The sequence below is a fragment of the Bos mutus genome, chromosome 2, assembly GCF_027580195.1.
Source record: "Bos mutus isolate GX-2022 chromosome 2, NWIPB_WYAK_1.1, whole genome shotgun sequence".
Classification (NCBI taxonomy): domain Eukaryota; kingdom Metazoa; phylum Chordata; class Mammalia; order Artiodactyla; family Bovidae; genus Bos; species Bos mutus.
The window spans coordinates 106,077,213-106,096,096 of NC_091618.1; the positions used below are offsets into that span (position 1 = coordinate 106,077,213).

The following is an 18,884-nucleotide window of genomic DNA, read 5'->3' on the forward strand; positions in this document are numbered from 1 at the left end:
CATTCACAGATGAAGAAACTTAGGAAGTTTAAGAAACTGGATCAGGAGCAGAAAATCAGGAGAAGAAGTGCTACAGCTAGGACTGAATGGATAATAATCTAACTTTGGAACTTCAGCATTGCTTCACTTCCTTGTCAATAGTGCCATCAATCAACAGTACAAAACCATAATGTTAAAACAACTTACCTCTTTGCTGCTTCCATCACCTGACTTGCTCTGAATCTCCTTATTGTCTGGATTTTCTATATCAGATTCTTCTGAAGCAATGGGTACAGTTTCTGAGACACTGGGACTGGGGATTAGTGACTGACTCTCATTTTCGGTCATTGTGTTTTTCTCTGTGCCGCTGCTTTTTTCCTTATCCTTGAGGAAATCTTGGGTGTTGCTCAATTCAGAGAGAGTATGGTCAGAAATATTCTCTTTAACATAGACGTCACTTATATTGTCCATTGTTTCCTCTAGAACATTTTGTTTTTTGCATACTATTTTAGAAAGCAGATAATTTATTCCTTTTTTAATTCTTGCCATTGCACGCTGGAGATTTTTTGCTTCTTCAGAGAATTCTTCAGTTGTTGCAGGCTTGTATGAACTAAATGAGATGATCAACGCCAGAAACAGGTAAAGTATCTGAATGAGGAAGTAAATGAAGCTAAATGCATCTCATTTTTTGTTTTCTTTCAAACAACAACAACAACAAATATTTTTAAAAAGCTGGCCTGCAATCTGAAAACAGCATACACACTATGATGCTCTTTAGGCTATTCAGTTCTTCCTCATCTACAGAGGATCAGTTGCTGTGTTAGGAATTTGGATAGCCAGAAGGTTACAATGTTCTATGAAATATCGTTTGTTTCTCCTTTACAGATGAAAACCACAAAGCTTACAGATGCCAAGTATCAAAGATCACAGAGTCTGAACTTAAGTCTGTCTTACTCCAGTTTGTTTTCTTTTCTACTAAGCCAGGCAGAGTCTCCCAAGGTGAGAAAATCAATTGCTACTCCAGGTGGCTGAATTCACGTCAACCTAACTCAGAAAGATATGAATGACATCTTCATGGGTACTGCAAATTCATGAGGACTCTCCTGGGGAGAGAGCTATCCCTAGTTTTGAAGTCCACATCTAATTTCCTTGTGATGTGCAAGCATAGGGTTTAGGTAGGTTAGTTGATTCTCTGTGGTAATAAATTTGGTCAAATAAGAAAGAGATGAGTAATGGAAGGATCACTCCTAATATACGCAAATTATTTTGAATTTGAAGATAGTGTGTATTTTAACCTTTACTATCACTGAGAAATAAGATCAAGCCACGTCCAATTTCCAGAGAATTAGATTTTAATTTTGTTTCTTTTTGTAGAGTATAAATTATAACTTTAGATTATAAGATTGAGATAATTAGAGATACACTGATTATTCTTTTAAAGTAATAATTTAGGCATTTTGTCCATTCTGGAAGTTTTCTCTCTTCTCTTCAAATATTTGAGCTTTTGGAAATTTAAATTACTTTATGCTTTACATATTATTTTTAAAGGGAAAATACAGTAGGAATTCTTACACTGACAATTTATGTGTACATAAAATAATTAAGTATATGGAGATCTGCAACATTCATTTGTTAAAATATCTTACAGAATTTTGGATCTATCTGAAGAGATGAATTCTCAAACACTCTGATAATTGCTGAGTTTCTCATGCACATATACACCTAGAATATTATGAAGTACCCACCAAATTGTGTTCATTTCTAATGGATTACCTTTAAATCTCAATAACGAAATCTTTTTATCTCTTAGGAATATAGAAAGCTCAAATAAGACTCACTTGGGGAAAAATAAAAATACTTTTGCAGATAATAAAGTCATAAAATAATCTTAACTGCAACCATAGTTTGGTGTGTAAAATAAAATGGAGGGTTTAACATTTGGCTCAGCATTGGAAATTTCTTACAGGCAAGATCTCCGGAACAACTAACATATATTTTCTATAACCTACAATGACAGAATCTCAATGGCTGAAAGACTGAACACTGAAAACCAATGACTGAATGTCAGTATGGCATCACCAATGCAACGGACATGAACCAAGGCAAACTTCAGGAGATGGTGAGGGACAGGGAGGCCTGGCATGCGGCAATCCGTGAGGTTGCAAAAAGTCTGACACGACTGGGCGACTGAAAAACAACACCTACAGACTAGTTTGATTGTTCTCCCACTAGTGTCCCATTTTGCTATCAAGGTTTATTTACACAGAATCTGGGCAGGGGCTCCACGGGCCTTGTAGAAACTACCTTATAACATCTCTATCATTCTCAAAGGACAAAGAGCAAGAACAAGCATAATTTCAGGGTGGTGGGTGTTTTCCCTTTGTTTGGTTAAGTATTGTTCACAGTGAGAAAAAAGAAAAGGGTGTTAATTAAGAATTTCATGACTATAAGCTTCATATGAGTCGGAACCATTTTTTCTCTTCAGTAGATAACTAGCACAATGCAAAGCACTAAGTACATGATAAAGTATGAAATATTTGTTGAAAAATCAATTAATTATGGAACTAACGAAGGATTTCTATGTCAGAATTTGGAGAGGAAAAATTATAATACAACAATTATATTTTTAAGAGCCTATGATCTAACATTTCTTATATCTTAGACATGTGTATACACACTCCCTATCACGCATATATACATATGCAATGAGTGTTAAAAGACTGAAAATTAAGTTGAAAATGCCGTGATGTAAAGAAAGAACTGTGTAACACTGTAAAATGCAACCACTTTCTGGGACATGTGATCCCTTCCTTCATGGAAGTTCTTCATGGAGGTTCTAGCTTAATAAGGAAGATAGACAAGTACAGGAACAATTAAACACAGTGTCAGTACGTACTTAGGACAGGAGTAGATCCAGGGTAAATAAAAGCAATGAGAAATGCACTGATACAATGGATTTTACTCTGTGATTTTTTTGTTCCCGTCTTTTGGGAGATCCGCTTGATCTCTGTGACTTAGGAGTAAAAAGTAAATATTGAGTCTCTTTTTTTCCCAATAAGAACAAATATATCTTATAAGCCATTTTTTTTTCCTGAGAATTATGAAAGTGAAAGTTGTTCAGTTATGTCTGACTCTTTGCAATCTCACGGACTACACAGTCCATGGAATTCTCCAGGCCAGAATATTGGAGTGGGAGGCTTTCCCTTCTTCAGGGGATCTTCCCAACCCAGAGATCAAAGCCAGGTCTCCTGCATTGCAGGCAGATTCTTTATCAGCTGAGCCACAAGGGAAGCCCTAGAAGAAGTATAAGATACTTCAATTAATGTAATCACTCCAATTACTGGAAATTTAGGAGTGAAAGTGTTTCCTCTTGGTTAATGTATGATAGTTTCAAAGATCAGTGGGTTTCAAAATTTGCTGCACAATTTAATCAAATTGGATTTTTTTTTTTAATCCTGATGACTAAGCTATATCCACATAACAATAAAATCGGAATCTCTGGGGATGAATCCAAGACATTAGTTTATTTTTATTAGTTCTCCAAGTAACTCCAATGTGCAGTCAAATTTGACAACCAGTGCTACATTTAAGTGCTTCTTAAAATTTAATGTGTACACAAATCACTTAGGGATATTGTTAAAATGTAGATTCCACTTTCACAGTTCTGGGATGGGGTCTGAGAGTCTACATTAATGACTGTCTCCCACATAAAACCAAAGCTACTTTGAGAAGCAGGTTATAACCAATGAAAATATGATGAACATCATGTATGCAATTTTTCAGCAGCCACATTAAAAGTATAAACAAAAACAGGTGAAATTAGCTTAACTAATCCATTTTATTCAACTAAGTGTATAAAAATATTATAATTAAAATGTTTTCACTTCAGTCATTTCCAACTCCTGATGGCGCCATGGACCGTAGCTCACCAGATTCCTCTGTCCATGGGATTTTCCAGGCAAGAATATTGGAGTGGGGTGCCATTTCCTTCTCCAGGGGATCTTTCCAACCCAGGGATTGAACCTGCATCTCTTGTGTCTCCTGCACTGGCAAGTGGATTCCTTATCACTAGTGCCACCTAGGAAGCACTTTCAATATAAGAATTATAAATGAAATCATTTACATTCTTTTTGGGGGGAGGGCAGGAGGAGAGGGGGACAACAGAGAATGAGATGGTTGGATGGCATCACTGACACAATGGACATGGGTTTGAGTGAACCCTGGGAATTGGTGATGGACAGGGAGGCCTGGCGCGGTGTGGTTCATGGGGTCGCAAAGAGTTGGACACGACTGAGCAACTGAACTGAACTGAACTGAAGACTTCAAATTCAGTGGGTATTTTACACTTATGCTATGCTAAGTCACTTCAGTCGTGTCCGACTCTGTGTGACCCCATAGACGGCAGCCCACCAGGCTCCTGCGTCCCTGGGATTCTCTAGGCAAGAACGATGGAGTGGGTTGCCATTTCCTTCTCCAATGCATGAAAGTGAAAAGTGAAGGTGAAGTCGCTCAGTCGTGTCTGACTCTTAGCAACCCCATGGATTGCAGCCTAACAGGCTCCTCCGTCCATGGGATTTTCCAAGCAAGAGTACTGGAGTGGGGTGCCATTTACACTTTTAACATATCTCAAAGTGGACCGCTCATATTTTAACTGATTAATGGCCACATGTGGCTAAAGGCCTCCATATCAGACAGCACAGTTGTAGACCACTGGCTTCCACAAGTCTACATTATGAAAATGCCAGACTACAATACATAAGTTTTTCAAGGAAAGTTTTAAAGCATGGATTACTTACCAATAATTTTCCAATTAAAATCACCATCATGTAAAAAGGAATACAACTGAATTGGCCTGCTACCTTAAAGCAATCCCATAAAGTTTCTATCCACTCTCCACAGAGAATCCGGAATACATTCAGGAAGGAATGGAAGAAATCATGCATGTGCCAGTGTGGAAGCTGACAGTCTTCATTTATGTTGCAGACATATTTTTTATATTTTGAACCATACAGGTTAAGGCCAACCACAGCAGAAAAGAATATAAAGGTGAACAACAGCAGGACCAAGTCTTTCAGGGCCACAATTGAGTTACAAAGAGTCAGCATCAGAATCTTAAATGTTGGCCAGTATCTTCCCAGTCTAAAAATTCGTAACTGATAGAGCAATGTAAAGACAACAAAAATAAGAAAAAAATGACAAAAACTCTAGTCACTATTAATTACACTGTACATTTACAATTTTTATTAGCATTATACACATAAACGTGTAGTCTCTAATGTAATATTCACTCGTGAGCATTATTAATACTAAGCACTGAAAATTCAGTTTATATACAATTTTTAATACACTTACATATTCTATAGTTTTTTACACTAAATTGAAGTATACTTTCTATTGATCTGTCAATTCCCTTTTTTTTTCAATATTATACTATTAATAATTACTCCATTTTGTTTTAATATCTGGTAAAGCAAGTATCCACTCTTTATTTTCTTTTTCCAAAATATATTGAATATTTTCCCACATTTCAACATATAGATGATATTGGAAAAGTCTCAAGGGTCCGTTGAAGTCCCTTGATAGCTCTATTGTATGCATGAGTGCTAAGTTACCTCAGTTGTGTCTGACTGTGACCCCATAGACTGTAGCCTTGCCAGACTCCTCTGTCCATGGGATTTCCAGACAAGAATACTATTGTGTATTTACCTTTAAAATTAACATGAGAGACCAAATGAAACATTCTAGGTTTAGTCTAAATATTTCACTTAATCACTAGATTTAAAAATTTTTATTCACATGGCACAAAATCACTTTAATATTTGAGTCATTTAAAATCCACATATTGTTTTTGTATGTGCTATACCTTCCCCAACTTTTTCTGGTATGTAGTTGGCTTTTGGGACTCAAGGGTTAGGACTTAATACTTATCCATGTAAAACTTAATCATCTGAGGTTCAATCTGTTACTAGTCTTTCAGATATTTTGATACAATCTTTTATTATATTGTCTGTATTTCCCAGTCTTGCTTCATTTATAAATTCAATAAATACAACTTTTATATTTTCCTCTTACTCATTAGATAAGCCTATGGATAAAGACAGGGTTCTGAAGAATTATTTGGATAAGATTAAATCTACCTAATTGTTCTCATTTCTGCTACATTTCTTCAACTTGTTAACAGAATAAGACAGTAGATTATTTATCAAATACCCAACATTTACATAAATATTATTCTAATAACATTATTTCTTTGCTTAGTTTTCTGATGTTTTTACTACGACCTACATTTTATGCATATATTGATTCTGACTTAATAACCTTCATAGCAACATTCTATTAGCCTGACAGTCCTTCTTTTATAAAATTTTCAAATTTACATTTAGATATACTCACCTGATTCTAATTCTTTAGTTACACATTGGCATTCAGCTTTTTGGACTCTGTATTACTCTGTTTCTCAAAACTGACCCAGTAATCCTGACCCTGCTTTATAGAACTATATCTCAAATTCACTGTATATATGGCTTGTTTCTTTTAATGCCTGGGCCAAACAGCATTAGAGACTACTTACTCTTTTCTGGGTTACTTTCTAAGCTTGTTATATATGAATTATTTCATTTAACAGTTCCAACATACCATCAGGATAGGTATTACTATTCTTCCCACTTTATGCCTGAGAAAACTGAAATGAATTTTTATAAAATAAAATTTAGGTCTTGTATTCTACTTACCACCCTGAATGATCGTAAAATAGCCAGTCCATGAACATTTGTTAGATAAAGCTCTGCTAAACCATGGAACACAATTAGGCTATCATAAATGTTCCAGCCTACTTGGAAATATCCATATGGATACATGGCAATTATTTTAAAAATCATTTCTGCTGTGAAAATTCCAATAAACACCTAAATAAAACAAAACACAGGGATAAGAATATGATTCCAATAGCTCTATCAGAACCCTCATACACAGAATAAATTTTCACTGTTACTTTCTTCATATTTTCTCCGTCAAAATATGATTAGTTTTGGAGTCTACATCACAAGGACAGGTTCATATATTTTGTTTGGCAATCTAATATCAAACATTGTATATAGAATCTTCAATTACTTTAATAAAAGCCATCTTGGAAGAAAACAAAAGAATATTTGAGGGTGAAAATCTTTTCATTTTGAATAGTTCCTTTGGGGATAAAGAGTACATATTCAGTTCAGTTAAGTTCAGTCGCTCAGTCGTGTCTGACTCTTTTCGACCCCATTAATTGCAGCATGTCAGGCCTCCCTGTCCATTACCAACTCCCGGAGTTCACTCAGACTCATGTCCATCGAATCAGTGATGCCATCCAGCCATCTCATCCTCTGTCGTCCCCTTCTCCTCCTGCCCCCAATCCCTCCCAGCATCAGAGTCTTTTCCAATGAGTCAACTCTTCGCATGAGGTGGCCCAAGTACTGGAGTTTCAGTTTTAGCATCATTCCTTCCAAAGAAATCCCAGGGCTGATCTTCAGAATGGACTGGTTGGATCTCCTTGCAGTCCAAGGGACTCTCAAGAGTGTTCTCCAACACCACAGTTCAAAAGCATCAATTCTTCAGTGCTCAGCTTTCTTCACAGTCCAACTCTCACATCCATACATGACCACAGGAAAAACCATAGCCCTGACTAGACGAACCTTTGTTGGCAAAGTAATGTCTCTGCTTTTGAATATGCTATCTAGGTTGGTCATAATTTTCCTTCCAAGGAGTAGGCGTCTTTTAATTTCATGGCTGCAGTCACCATCTGTAGTGATTTTGGAGCCCCCAAAAATAAAGTCTGACACGGTTTCCACTGTTTCCCCATCTATTTCCCATGAAGTCATGGGACCGGATGCCATGATCTTCGTTTTCTGAATGTTGAGCTTTAAGCCAACTTTTTCACTCTCCACTTTCACTTTCATCAAGAGGCTTTTGAGTTCCTCTTCACTTTCTGCCATAAGGGTGGTGTCATCTGCATATCTGAGGTTATTGATATTTCTCCCGGCAATCTTGATTCCAGCTTGTGTTTCTTCCAGTCCAGCGTTTCTCATGATGTACTCTGCATAGAAGTTAAATAAGCAGGGTGACAATATACAGTCTTGACGAACTCCTTTTCCTATTTGGAACCAGTCTGTTGTTCCATGTCCAGTTCTAACTGTTGCTTCCTGACCTGCATACAAATTTCTCAAGAGGCAGATCAGGTGGTCTGGTATTCACATCTCTTTCAGAATTTTCCACAGTTTATTGTGATCCACACAGTCAAAGGTTTTGGCATAGTCAATAAAGCAGAAATAGATGTTTTTCTGGAACTCTCTTGCTTTTTCCATATTAAGATATTTAATTTTTAAAAATATAAAAGGAAAATTTAAAAATATAGATGATCTAAAAAAAGGTAAACCTATGAAAACTGTCATTTGAAAACTATACTGGTAGAAATAACTAAATTATTGTTTTGGTAGCAAATAAATATATAGTTCAAAATTCATAACAACTGACAGTATTAATATCAAGCAACTGTGCTGTGCTGTGTTTAGTCGCTCAGTCATGTCTGACTCTTTGCGATCCCGTGGACTGTAGCCCGCCAGGCTCCTCTGTCCATAGGGATTCTCAAGGCAAAAGTACTGCAGTGGGTTGCCATGTCCTCTTACAGGGGATCTAAACCCAGGTATCCAGCATTGCAGGAGGATTCTTCACCATCTGAGCCACCAGAAAAGCCTACTATTCCTGTTGTTTAATTACAAGCAACTAAACAACAGCAATAAAAGCAAACAAAATTGAATAATATAGATTGAACAAAATTGATTGAATAGGACTTGTTTTTAAACTCATGTAAATCTTTTTCTTTTGCCTTTTTTTACATGGAAAAAAAAAAAAAACAGGTGAATTTCTAAAATACCTTGCCAGAAAGATAAGCTCCAGTCTAAGGCAGCTTCAGTTGTAACAGGATTCAAAATTCAAGTGGCAGTGAAGTACTTTTTCACTGTTACTCTTTTATTTCACCTCTGCCCTTGTGATCTAGGGGCTACCATATTAAGACAGCGGATATTTGAGATGGGAGAGGAAATAAATAATTTCTATTTAACTTGACTGCATTGCAGCTAGCTAGAAATCTTAAATTTAAACAGACTCTAGGTAGAAATCTCGGAGAAGGCTATGGCACCACACTCCAGTACTCTTGCCTGGAAAAATCCCATGGACGGAGGAGCCTGGTAGGCTGCAGTCCATGGGGTCGCTAAGAGTCGGGAACAACTGAGCGACTTCACTTTCACTTTTCACTTTCCTGCATTGGAGAAGGAAATGGCAACCCACTCCAGTGTTCTTGCCTGGAGAATCCCAGGGACCGGGAAGCCTGGTGGGCTGCCGTCTATGGGGTCGCATAGAGTCGGACACGACTGAAGTGACTTAGCAGCAGCAGCAGCAGCAGCAGCTAGAAATCTATTCAAAGATAAGAACATTTACAAAGGAGGGCTTGGAGAGGTAAGGAAGCATGAAAACAATACTTCATTTAATACTCATACAATGTATTTGCAACATTTTGGAGTTATAAAGTAAAATAATGAGGATAACGGTGACTAAAGAAAAGCTGAAATTGCAGGAGAAAATAACTTACAATGAGAGCCTTACCACGTTTCCAATGCTGAGAATATTGCTGGTTTCCAGACTCATTGGATAGTGTTCCAAGGCCAAAAAATGTATGTTTAGAATAATGCATATGGTAAGGAAAAGATCGGTAAATGGGTCCATTATAATCCTGTGAACAAACTCTTTCAGTTTTAACCAACAGGGAGAACAATCCCAGATCAAGAAAGTTTTAGCAAATTTATACCAACAAAATGGGCATCTCTGCCTGGATTTTTTAAGCTCTGAAACTGAAAGAACAGAAAATTATACATGAGTTAATTGTTTATGTAAGCATTAAGCATCTAATTAGTAGAAAATTTTGCATGCAAAGGGAGGTTATAACGTAGACTTCTGATTTTGAAATAGCAAACAGAAATATTTTGAATTAATGAAAATCAGAGCAAAGTAAATTTCCTCTATTTTGCTCATGCTTGCTGAGTTAGACAAATGAAAATGAAAAAATTATGTACTAGAATTAAAATATAGAAGTACTTCTCAAGAAAAACTAATATGGAATATAACAGAGTACCATGTGTATAATTTTAGATTTATATGCTTTACAAAATAATGTCTTTCAATATTGTCTATAATAATGATTACTGGTTATATACATATTACATAGAGACAAGTATAAAAAGAGCCTTAAGATGTTAATGTTATATACCCCAACCTGTATTTTTAGTTAAAATGCTCATGTCACTTTAAGTGTTAAAGAAAATTCCTTGGCAGTTTTTGGTGGCCTTTTCCAGTGTTTAAAACATTATGCTTATGAAATTTGGAACTGTTAACCCTAATAGTCTCAGGTTCTTCCTTAAATTTTAGTTATTATCAAGTAAAATTCTGAAGAAACTGGAGGGTTTCTTGAAAGTGAGTTATACGAATGATACCTTTCATCACGTCTAAATATTTTTTACTTTACCTTCTTTATGGCTGATAGTAGCATCATCCAACACATCCAAAGAAGTAATCATGGAAGTTGATGATCTTTTCTTCATTTCTATTTGTATGGTCTTGGTCTAAAAAGAAATTTGATGAGTCTAATTCTGGCTTCTCCCTTTTGTAGATTCAAGACTAGAGTTATAAGAAGGTTTATAACCTACTTAAAAATGCCAATTCTTACTTACCAAAACCTTTCTGGGTTCCATAATTTGCCACTTTTTACACTATAGGTACTTTTTTTTTTTTTGGCTGTGTGGATGAGAGATCTTAGTGCCCCAACCAGGGATCAAACCATCGCACTTGCAGTGGAAGCACATGTCCTAACCACTAGACTCTCAGGGAAGTCCCACCATATGTACTATTAAACCGACTTAGGATTGTTTGGAAAATATATCTGCATTACTTGTAAGTCAACCAAATCACGTTATACTATGAGGTCAACTATAAAAGGAGTAAACTAGAGAATGTTAGTGCTATTACCCATATTTGACAAAGAATTCAATGTCCAGTTTAGAATTATTGTGGAACATCCAGTTGGCAGATATGCTACTGAATATTAACACTTTACATTTCTCTAACACCTTATATTTTTAAGGTGTTGCTGCTGCTAAGTCACTTCAGTCGTGTCCAACTCTGTGTGACCCCCATAGACAGCAGCCCACCAGGCTCCCCCATCCCTGGGATTCTCCAGGCAAGAACACTGGAGTGGGTTGCCATTTCCTTCTCCAATGCAGGAAAGTGAAAAGTGAAAGTGAAGTCGCTCAGTCGTGTCCGAGTCTTAGTGACCCCATGGACTGTAGCCTACCAGGCTCCTCTGTCCATGGATTTTCCAAGCAAGAGTACTGGAGTGGGGTGCCATTGCCTTCTCCGTTTTAAGGTGTTACTTGAAGATATGTTAACTATGACTTCATAAACTCTCTTGATTAAATCAAATTATTTGGTGTTGAAATGATAAAATATGTCTCATGTAATATTGGGTAACAGAATGAATTTTAAAGGATGGGTCTGATTAGAATACACATAATAATCCCAAAAAGAAATCATTTCTTTCTGTCCCTCTTGTCTCTTGTATAATGGTTTTAAGACATCCTGTTTGGCTGATACAGTTACAAAGTTTAAAAGAACCCTTGCACTGGAAAGGCATTCAAAACTCTCAGGTTTTGATGTAGGTGTTACAAGTTCTACACATTCATGATTATCACAAGTATGGCCCCAGAGGTTTCTAGTGATCATGAGTAAATTTTGTTTTTGAATTTAAACTGTAAGTAACTGACAAGGGGTGGATGATATTGCACCATAGAACTCCCAAGGATTTTTACATTCAGCACACATAAAGAATAATAATATTTGTATGTTTGTTAATTTGGTAAATAGGTGAGCTTAATAGGTGAAATAGTGTGTGTTAGCCACGCAGGTGTGTCTGACTTTTTGTGACCCCAGAGACTGTAGCCCACCAGGCTCCTCTGTCCGTGGAATTATCCAGGCAGGAATAATGGAGTGGGAAGCCATTGCCTTCTCCAGGGGATCTTCCTGACCCAGGGATGAAACCCGGGTCTCCCTCATTGCAGGCAGATTTCTTTGCCATCTTAGTCACCAGTGAATAAACTTACATAAGTGATGTACCTTTTGAATAAGGATAACTGGCATGGGCACTGAGGGAATTAATGGTTGAGGTTCACTGATAACCCAGAACACCCTGGCTGGCAGGCTCTGCTGTGGTCTATCTGAAGTCCCAGAAGAGAGATCAAGGAAATCATCAAATTCGTCTCACTCGGTATCAGTCAAGTTCCCCGTAATTTCAAAAATACTAGAGCTCAAAGAGGTAAAATCCAACTCCACTACATACTGAGTTCCATCAGAAAAATGACAGGTTCTTTAAGTCTACAGATCTCTGTTGCCTCACTTTTTTCTTAATTGAAAAAATAAGCAAAAGCTCAGGATGCAAAACTAATTTATTTATCTGGGCTTCCTTGGTGGCTCAGATGGTAAAGCGTCTGCCTGCAAAGTGGGAGACCTGGGTTTGATCCCTGGGTCGGGAAGATCCCCTGGAGAAGGAAATGGCAATCCATTCCACCACTCTTGCCTGGAAAATATCTAAACCATGCTTATTCCAGAAAGTATTTTCTTATCTGACTTACAAGGCTACATACAATATGTGATACTTTATATAATTCCAAATTTCTATGAATTAAAATCCAACAGAACTATAATTTTTCTCTTATTAAAGTCCAAGAGGAATTTGCCAGGTGTTTCTTCATAAAGATACTCTGTCAAATTGTTAATAATATCCTCCAGTATAATCTTAATACTGAATAATTATTTCTCACAGAGTAATTCTGCTTCTGATAGTGACAACGTTCGATGAATTTACATCAAAGAACAATCCAGTAAAGATAATCATCCGTGGTTGGAGGGCAGTGGAGTGGGGAGGGTAATAATATTATTGTTGATACAGTCAAGGCTCAATTCCTTACTGATTTAGCTTGAACTGCCGTCTATGGCGGAGAAGGCAACCCACTCCAGTACTCTTGCCTGGAAAATCCCATGGACGGAGGAGCCTGGTAGGCTGCAGTCCATGGGGTCGCTAAGAGTCACACACGACTGAGCGACTTCACTTTCACTTTTCACTTTCCTGCACTGGGGAAGGAAATGGCAACCCACTCCAGTGTTCTTGCCTGGAGAATCCCAGGGATGGGGGAGCCTGGTGGGCTGCCGTCTCTGGGGTCGCACAGAGTCGGACACGACTGAAGCGACTTAGCAGCAGTGGCAGCAGTGGATACATTTGGGCTTCCCCGGTGCTGTGTGGTAAAGAACCCACCTGCCAATGCAGGAGACTTAAGAGACGTGGGTTCGATCCCTAGGTCAGAAAGATCCCCTGGAGGAGAGCAAGGCAACCCACTCCAGTATTCTTGCCTGGGTAATCCCACGGACAGAGGAGCCTGGTGGGCTACAGCCCATATGGTCAAAAGAGTTGGAAACAACTGAAACGACTTAGCATGCACACATGCAAGGCTGTATTTTAGGATATAAAATGAACAAACTACATTATCAGTCTAGTAATATATTTACCTCAATTGAGCCTTTCAAAAATATTGAATAAGTGCCCAACTACTAAGTTGGCTAACTACTAAAGATATTGCTATTTTATAATGCAAATTGAGAGGACTATGATGGGAAAAAAATCTTTTTGAAAGTATAAGAGCTAATAAGGGCATATGTCTGAATTTTAGACAATCCAATGTTAAAATTAGACTGGAAGGGGCTAAGATTCTTCTCAGCACTGGTTTCAATTTTCTCTGGAAGGGAGCTATTAATAAGGAAGAACTCAGTCATACTTCTGGTGTTAAGCAATGAACACCTGGAGTGTTCTATCTTGGACTCAGGCTCACTCTCCTTACCGAAACCACACTGGCCTATTTCATTCTCAACTCATCCTGTTCCTGCCCACCAGAGAGCAAGGACTCATTCTTCAGATCTCAACTCAAGTGCCGGGACCTCATAAAAACCTTTTCTGACTCAGAGAAAACTTTATTAAAGGCTCTCAAACACTATGTTTCTCACTTTTATAGCAACTTCCACATTTTCATTTAATTTTCTTAGGGAAGAATAATATGCACCAGGTACCCAATAGGTTGCTTCAACCATTAATGGCATTATACTTTCCGTTTTTCATGTATTACCCACCCTACTTTTTTCCTGAAGTATTGTAAAACAAATTTCACACATCATAAAATTTCAGGGTAAGCTCTTTTAAAAAATAATCACAACACCATTGCCAAAATCAAGGAAAATTAGTAATTCCTTAATATTATCCAATACCTAGATCATGCTCAATTTTCTTTCATTACTCAGAAACATTCTATTATAGTTAATTTGTTCCAATCAAAATACAAAACAGGTAAAACTTTTTTTGGTTTGTAGTTCTGTTGGTTATCTTATATCATTTTATTTATCCTATATGATTTGTTAAAAATACTGAATCACTCATAGAATTTTCCACATTCTTAATTTGGCAGATTATATCTTTTTAGTGTAATTTAATGCATTCTTCTCTCCTATAGTCTCTAGAAAGAGATGGTTAGATTTAGAAGCTTATTAGACAGTGCAGATTTTGGCAAGAACATATTGTGGTATTTTATGTTTCCTATTTAAAAACATCAGGAAACATGATGCCTGGTGGTCCCAGTCACAGATATGCTATAATAATTTTATAGTTTATCTCCCCATTAGACCACTAGCTTCATGAAGATAGACAGTGCATTTGTATTCACTAATTTTTAAATCTCCAATGTTTAATACAATGCCTAATACAGAAAATTGCCAATGATGTTTTATTTAATTATACAGGTGAATTCTAAGATTGTCATTTTAGACGGGCAAATATCTTTTAATACCTACATTCTGCTGTTGTATATATCTGACTCTTTTCTGAAGTTTTGCCAATAACTGAGAATTCATAGACAAATTTCACCTAGAAACTGTGTAATTGATGGAATAATAAGGTTTCAGTGTTGATTCTCTAGAACAATGATGAAAAATGTGCTCTTTCTCACTGTTGAGAAATCAAATACCTATAAATACAGATCGAATTTTGCAACTGGAACTCCTCAATAAGAATTAAATTGAGAATCTGTGAAGACACTATTTATGTGTCCGGCACATGATGTTGTTGTTCAGTCGCTAGGTCATATCTGACTCTTTGCGACCACATGGACCACACCATGCCAGGCTTCCTTGTCCTTCACTATCTCCCCGAGTTTGCTCAAAGTCATGTCCATTGATCAGCGATGCTATCTAACCATCTCGTTCTCTGCCGCTCTCTTCTCTTGGCACATAGCTGACAATAAGTATTATATACTATTATTATTATTGTCATTATTATTATTTTAATTATCCCTAAAAGGGGGACACAGTCAAAGACTTGAGAATTTCATATTGATGAGTATTCTCCATATGGACTGCTGTGCCTTCTTGCAGTTGTCTTCCTGTGTTTCCTATAATTAATCAATACCATTTTTTCAGTTGCTTAGTATACTCTAAGCAGTGCTAAGTGCTTTATAAGCATTTATTTAATTTGAATCTCACAACTTATGACAGATATTATAATATACACCTTACAGATGAAGAAGCTGAGGTTTAGACCGGTTAACTTCAGATATGTAAATGATACACCCTAATGACAGAAAGTGAAGAGGAATTAAAGAGCCTCTTGATGAAGGTGAAAATGGAGAGTTAAAAAGCTGGCTGAAAACTCAAAATTCAAAAAACAAAGATCATGGCATCCGGTCCCCTCATTTCATGGCAAATAGATGGGGAAAAAATGGAAACAGTGACAGGCTTTATTTTCCTGGGCCACAAAACCACTGTGGCTGCAGCCATGAAATTTAAATACACTTGCTTCTTAGAAGAAATGCTTTGACAAACCTAGACAGCATATAAAAGGCAGAGATATTACTTTGCTGATAATGGTCCATATACTCAAAGTTATGGTTTTTCCAGTAGTCATATACAGATGTGAGAGTTGAACCATAAAGAAGGCTGAGTGCCAAAGAATTGATGCTTTCAAACTGTGGTGCTGGAGAAGACTTATGAGAGTTTCTTGGACTACAATGAGATCAAACCAGTCAATCCTAAAGGAAATCCACACTGATTATTCATTAGAAGGACTGATGGTAAAGCTGAAGTCTCAATACTTTAGCCACCTGATGTGGAAATCCAACTCATTGGAAAAGACCCTGATGTTGGGAAAGACTGAAGGCAGGAGGAGAAGGGGGTGACAGATGGCATCACTAACTCAATGGACATGAGTTTTACCAATCTCCAAGAGACAGTGAAGGATGGGGAAGCATGGCGTGCTGCAGTCCATTGGGTTGCAAACAGTTGGACCAGACTGAGTGACTGAGTAACAACAACAACAAAGAAAGGTTAACATACTTGGCAAATATCATAAATCTAGTAAGCAGCTAAAATGGACTGAAATCTATATTAATCTGACTGCAAAACTGTGATTTTAGCAAATATAATCTACTGTTTTCTTGTAATGTGAGAATATTAAACACATATGCAATTTCCCAGTAATTTCAACATAGGAATTAGAATTTGCTGAGTGTTACATCAGTCACCTAAAGAGTCCTCAGTATGTTCCATTTAAAATTCTTCATTCTCCAGCATTTTCTTATGTGTAAAAAAGGAAAAGAAAATATATCTTGTAAAAATGACTTTTACTCTCATTTTCCCAGAACACTTTTGCATGACAAAATGTTCTAGTACTCTTCCAGGAAAAGAAATCTTTCATAATTGAAAGACTTTATTTAAATCCAGAAAGGGTTTATGTGGTCCAGAATAGCTAAATGAATGGAGATATTGGGAAATTACAAAATACTCTAAGTTTTTCACAGGCAGAGTTAATAGGGCATCTCATCTGAAATAAGAGAAGAATCGTGCTCTTGGATATATCTGTGTGTAGCTCTTGTCATTTGAAATGCCACTTCAAATTATACATTCCACATATCATTTGGACTAAAATCATTCAATCTGTAGGATCTCAGACTCATTTCTACAGACAGAAAGCTTTGTAGTTTATCTGTGACTTCCTCATGAGTGATATAATGGCTATAGTCAATAGCTTCTTTTGATTAATATACATCCTTTCTTCATACCATCTACAATTGCTTCTTCTTTCAGGGGTATGCACTGACCTCGTAGATATATGTATCTATCAATAACTTGTCATTTGCTATGATCCTACATTATGTCATTCAGGTCCTACTTTTTAGTGGAGTGACTTTTCTTGAGTTTCTTCACTGACCACAACAACTTAATGAGAGAGCTAGTTAATAGAGAGTTATCATTTTTCCCTTTTGGTCCAGCAGAGGCCTTTGGGATTAAAGAACTTCTTAGCCAGTCATACCACACATGCCAGAGTGAATCATGGCCCTTTTCCTCAATTTTTTTTTAATCCTTTCTATATGAGGGATAAGCAAGATACAGATCTTTTCTATCCTTTGCTCCCTCAATCTGTCCTTTTTACATCTACTAGAAAATGTAGTTCAAATACTTATTCCCATGTAGACAATCTTCATTAGCAAGTCAAGAGTGAAAATAGTAACAAACCCAGAGGGATGGAAGAGAAGGCAAGGCATGGCTCCCTTCCCGCCCCTGTAACCAGGTCAGTGGGTGAGGGCACTGGACTTGGTTGTGACCACTCTGGGCCGAGCACCTTCCGAAGGACAAACTCTGAGGCAGTGGGGCACCTCACAACACCGGGGAAGACAGCAACACCTCAGAAGAGGCATGAGTGCCACCCCCTCAGGCTGCTCTGGCCCTTGCCCACCACACACCTGGACAGCTCTGGGGAGGGATACTAGGCAACTGAGCTAAGCCTAGGAAGAGGTGTGAGACAGCCAGGTCCCGTGGAATATAAGAAAGCTGCTTCTGGTTGCTTTCTGGGGGCCTGTTCTCCCTTTTTGCACACTTACAGCAGAATTCAGATTTTTTTAAAGACAATTTTCTGTAACTGTAGTATTACTTCTGCCAATACTTTTAGATTCATAGACCAGATCTTTTGCTGTGAAGCTAAACATCCAAAAGTACATTCAAACAGAACACCAGGGTAATTGAAAATTAGAGTAAAACTGCATTGTTTTACTTATCATGAACTTAATTACTGCACAGATAACATAACTTCTTATGCCAGGATGGACGGTGCATTTCCTCTTGAAAGAGCCAGAAAGTCATTATTTTTTTTCTCTTTTTACAACTTCTCTACTATACTTTGATCCATGGTTTTAGTACTTTCTAGCTTCTAAATTGTGGAGGGTGCTATCACTTGAGTTGAACACTGAAAATTTCCAAAGTCAATTCTAATGTGCTGTATGAAGTAAGTTTAAATTAATAAACTATGCCTGCGTTATAAGAAAAAAAAGTGTGTACTGCATTACGAGAAGTTCAAATACATATATACATATATATATATACACACCCATAGTTTATTATATATATAACATATTTTAATATAATATATATTGTATATATATATATACACAGACAGACAGACAGACAGACACACACACACACACATATATATATATATATATATACACCCGTAGTTTATTAGCAGTAGTAAAGGCAATGGCACCCCACTCCAGTACTCTTGCCTGGAAAATCCCATGGACAGAGGAGCCTGGTGGGCTGCAATCCATGGGGTCACTGAGGGTCGGACACGAATGAGTGACTTCACTTTCACTTTTTACTTTCATGCATTGGAGAAGGAAATGGCAACCCACTCCAGTGTTCTTGCCTGGAGAATCCCAGGGACGGGGGAGCCTGGTGGGCTG

At 37.3% G+C, this 18,884-nt stretch overlaps 1 protein-coding gene across 1 annotated transcript in view; it reads right to left on the reverse strand.

The window, feature by feature from the left end:
- SCN7A (sodium voltage-gated channel alpha subunit 7) overlaps positions 1 to 18,884 on the reverse strand; it is an 81,263-nt gene that overhangs the window by 23,496 nt on the left and 38,883 nt on the right. The window contains exons 11-15 of the mRNA XM_070357854.1: positions 10,529 to 10,625; positions 9,613 to 9,857; positions 6,711 to 6,884; positions 4,776 to 5,132; positions 187 to 627 (exon numbers count right to left, since the gene is read on the reverse strand). Of these exons, the coding sequence (XP_070213955.1) occupies positions 187 to 627; positions 4,776 to 5,132; positions 6,711 to 6,884; positions 9,613 to 9,857; positions 10,529 to 10,625 (1,314 nt within the window). The remainder of the gene's footprint in view (positions 1 to 186; positions 628 to 4,775; positions 5,133 to 6,710; positions 6,885 to 9,612; positions 9,858 to 10,528; positions 10,626 to 18,884) is intronic.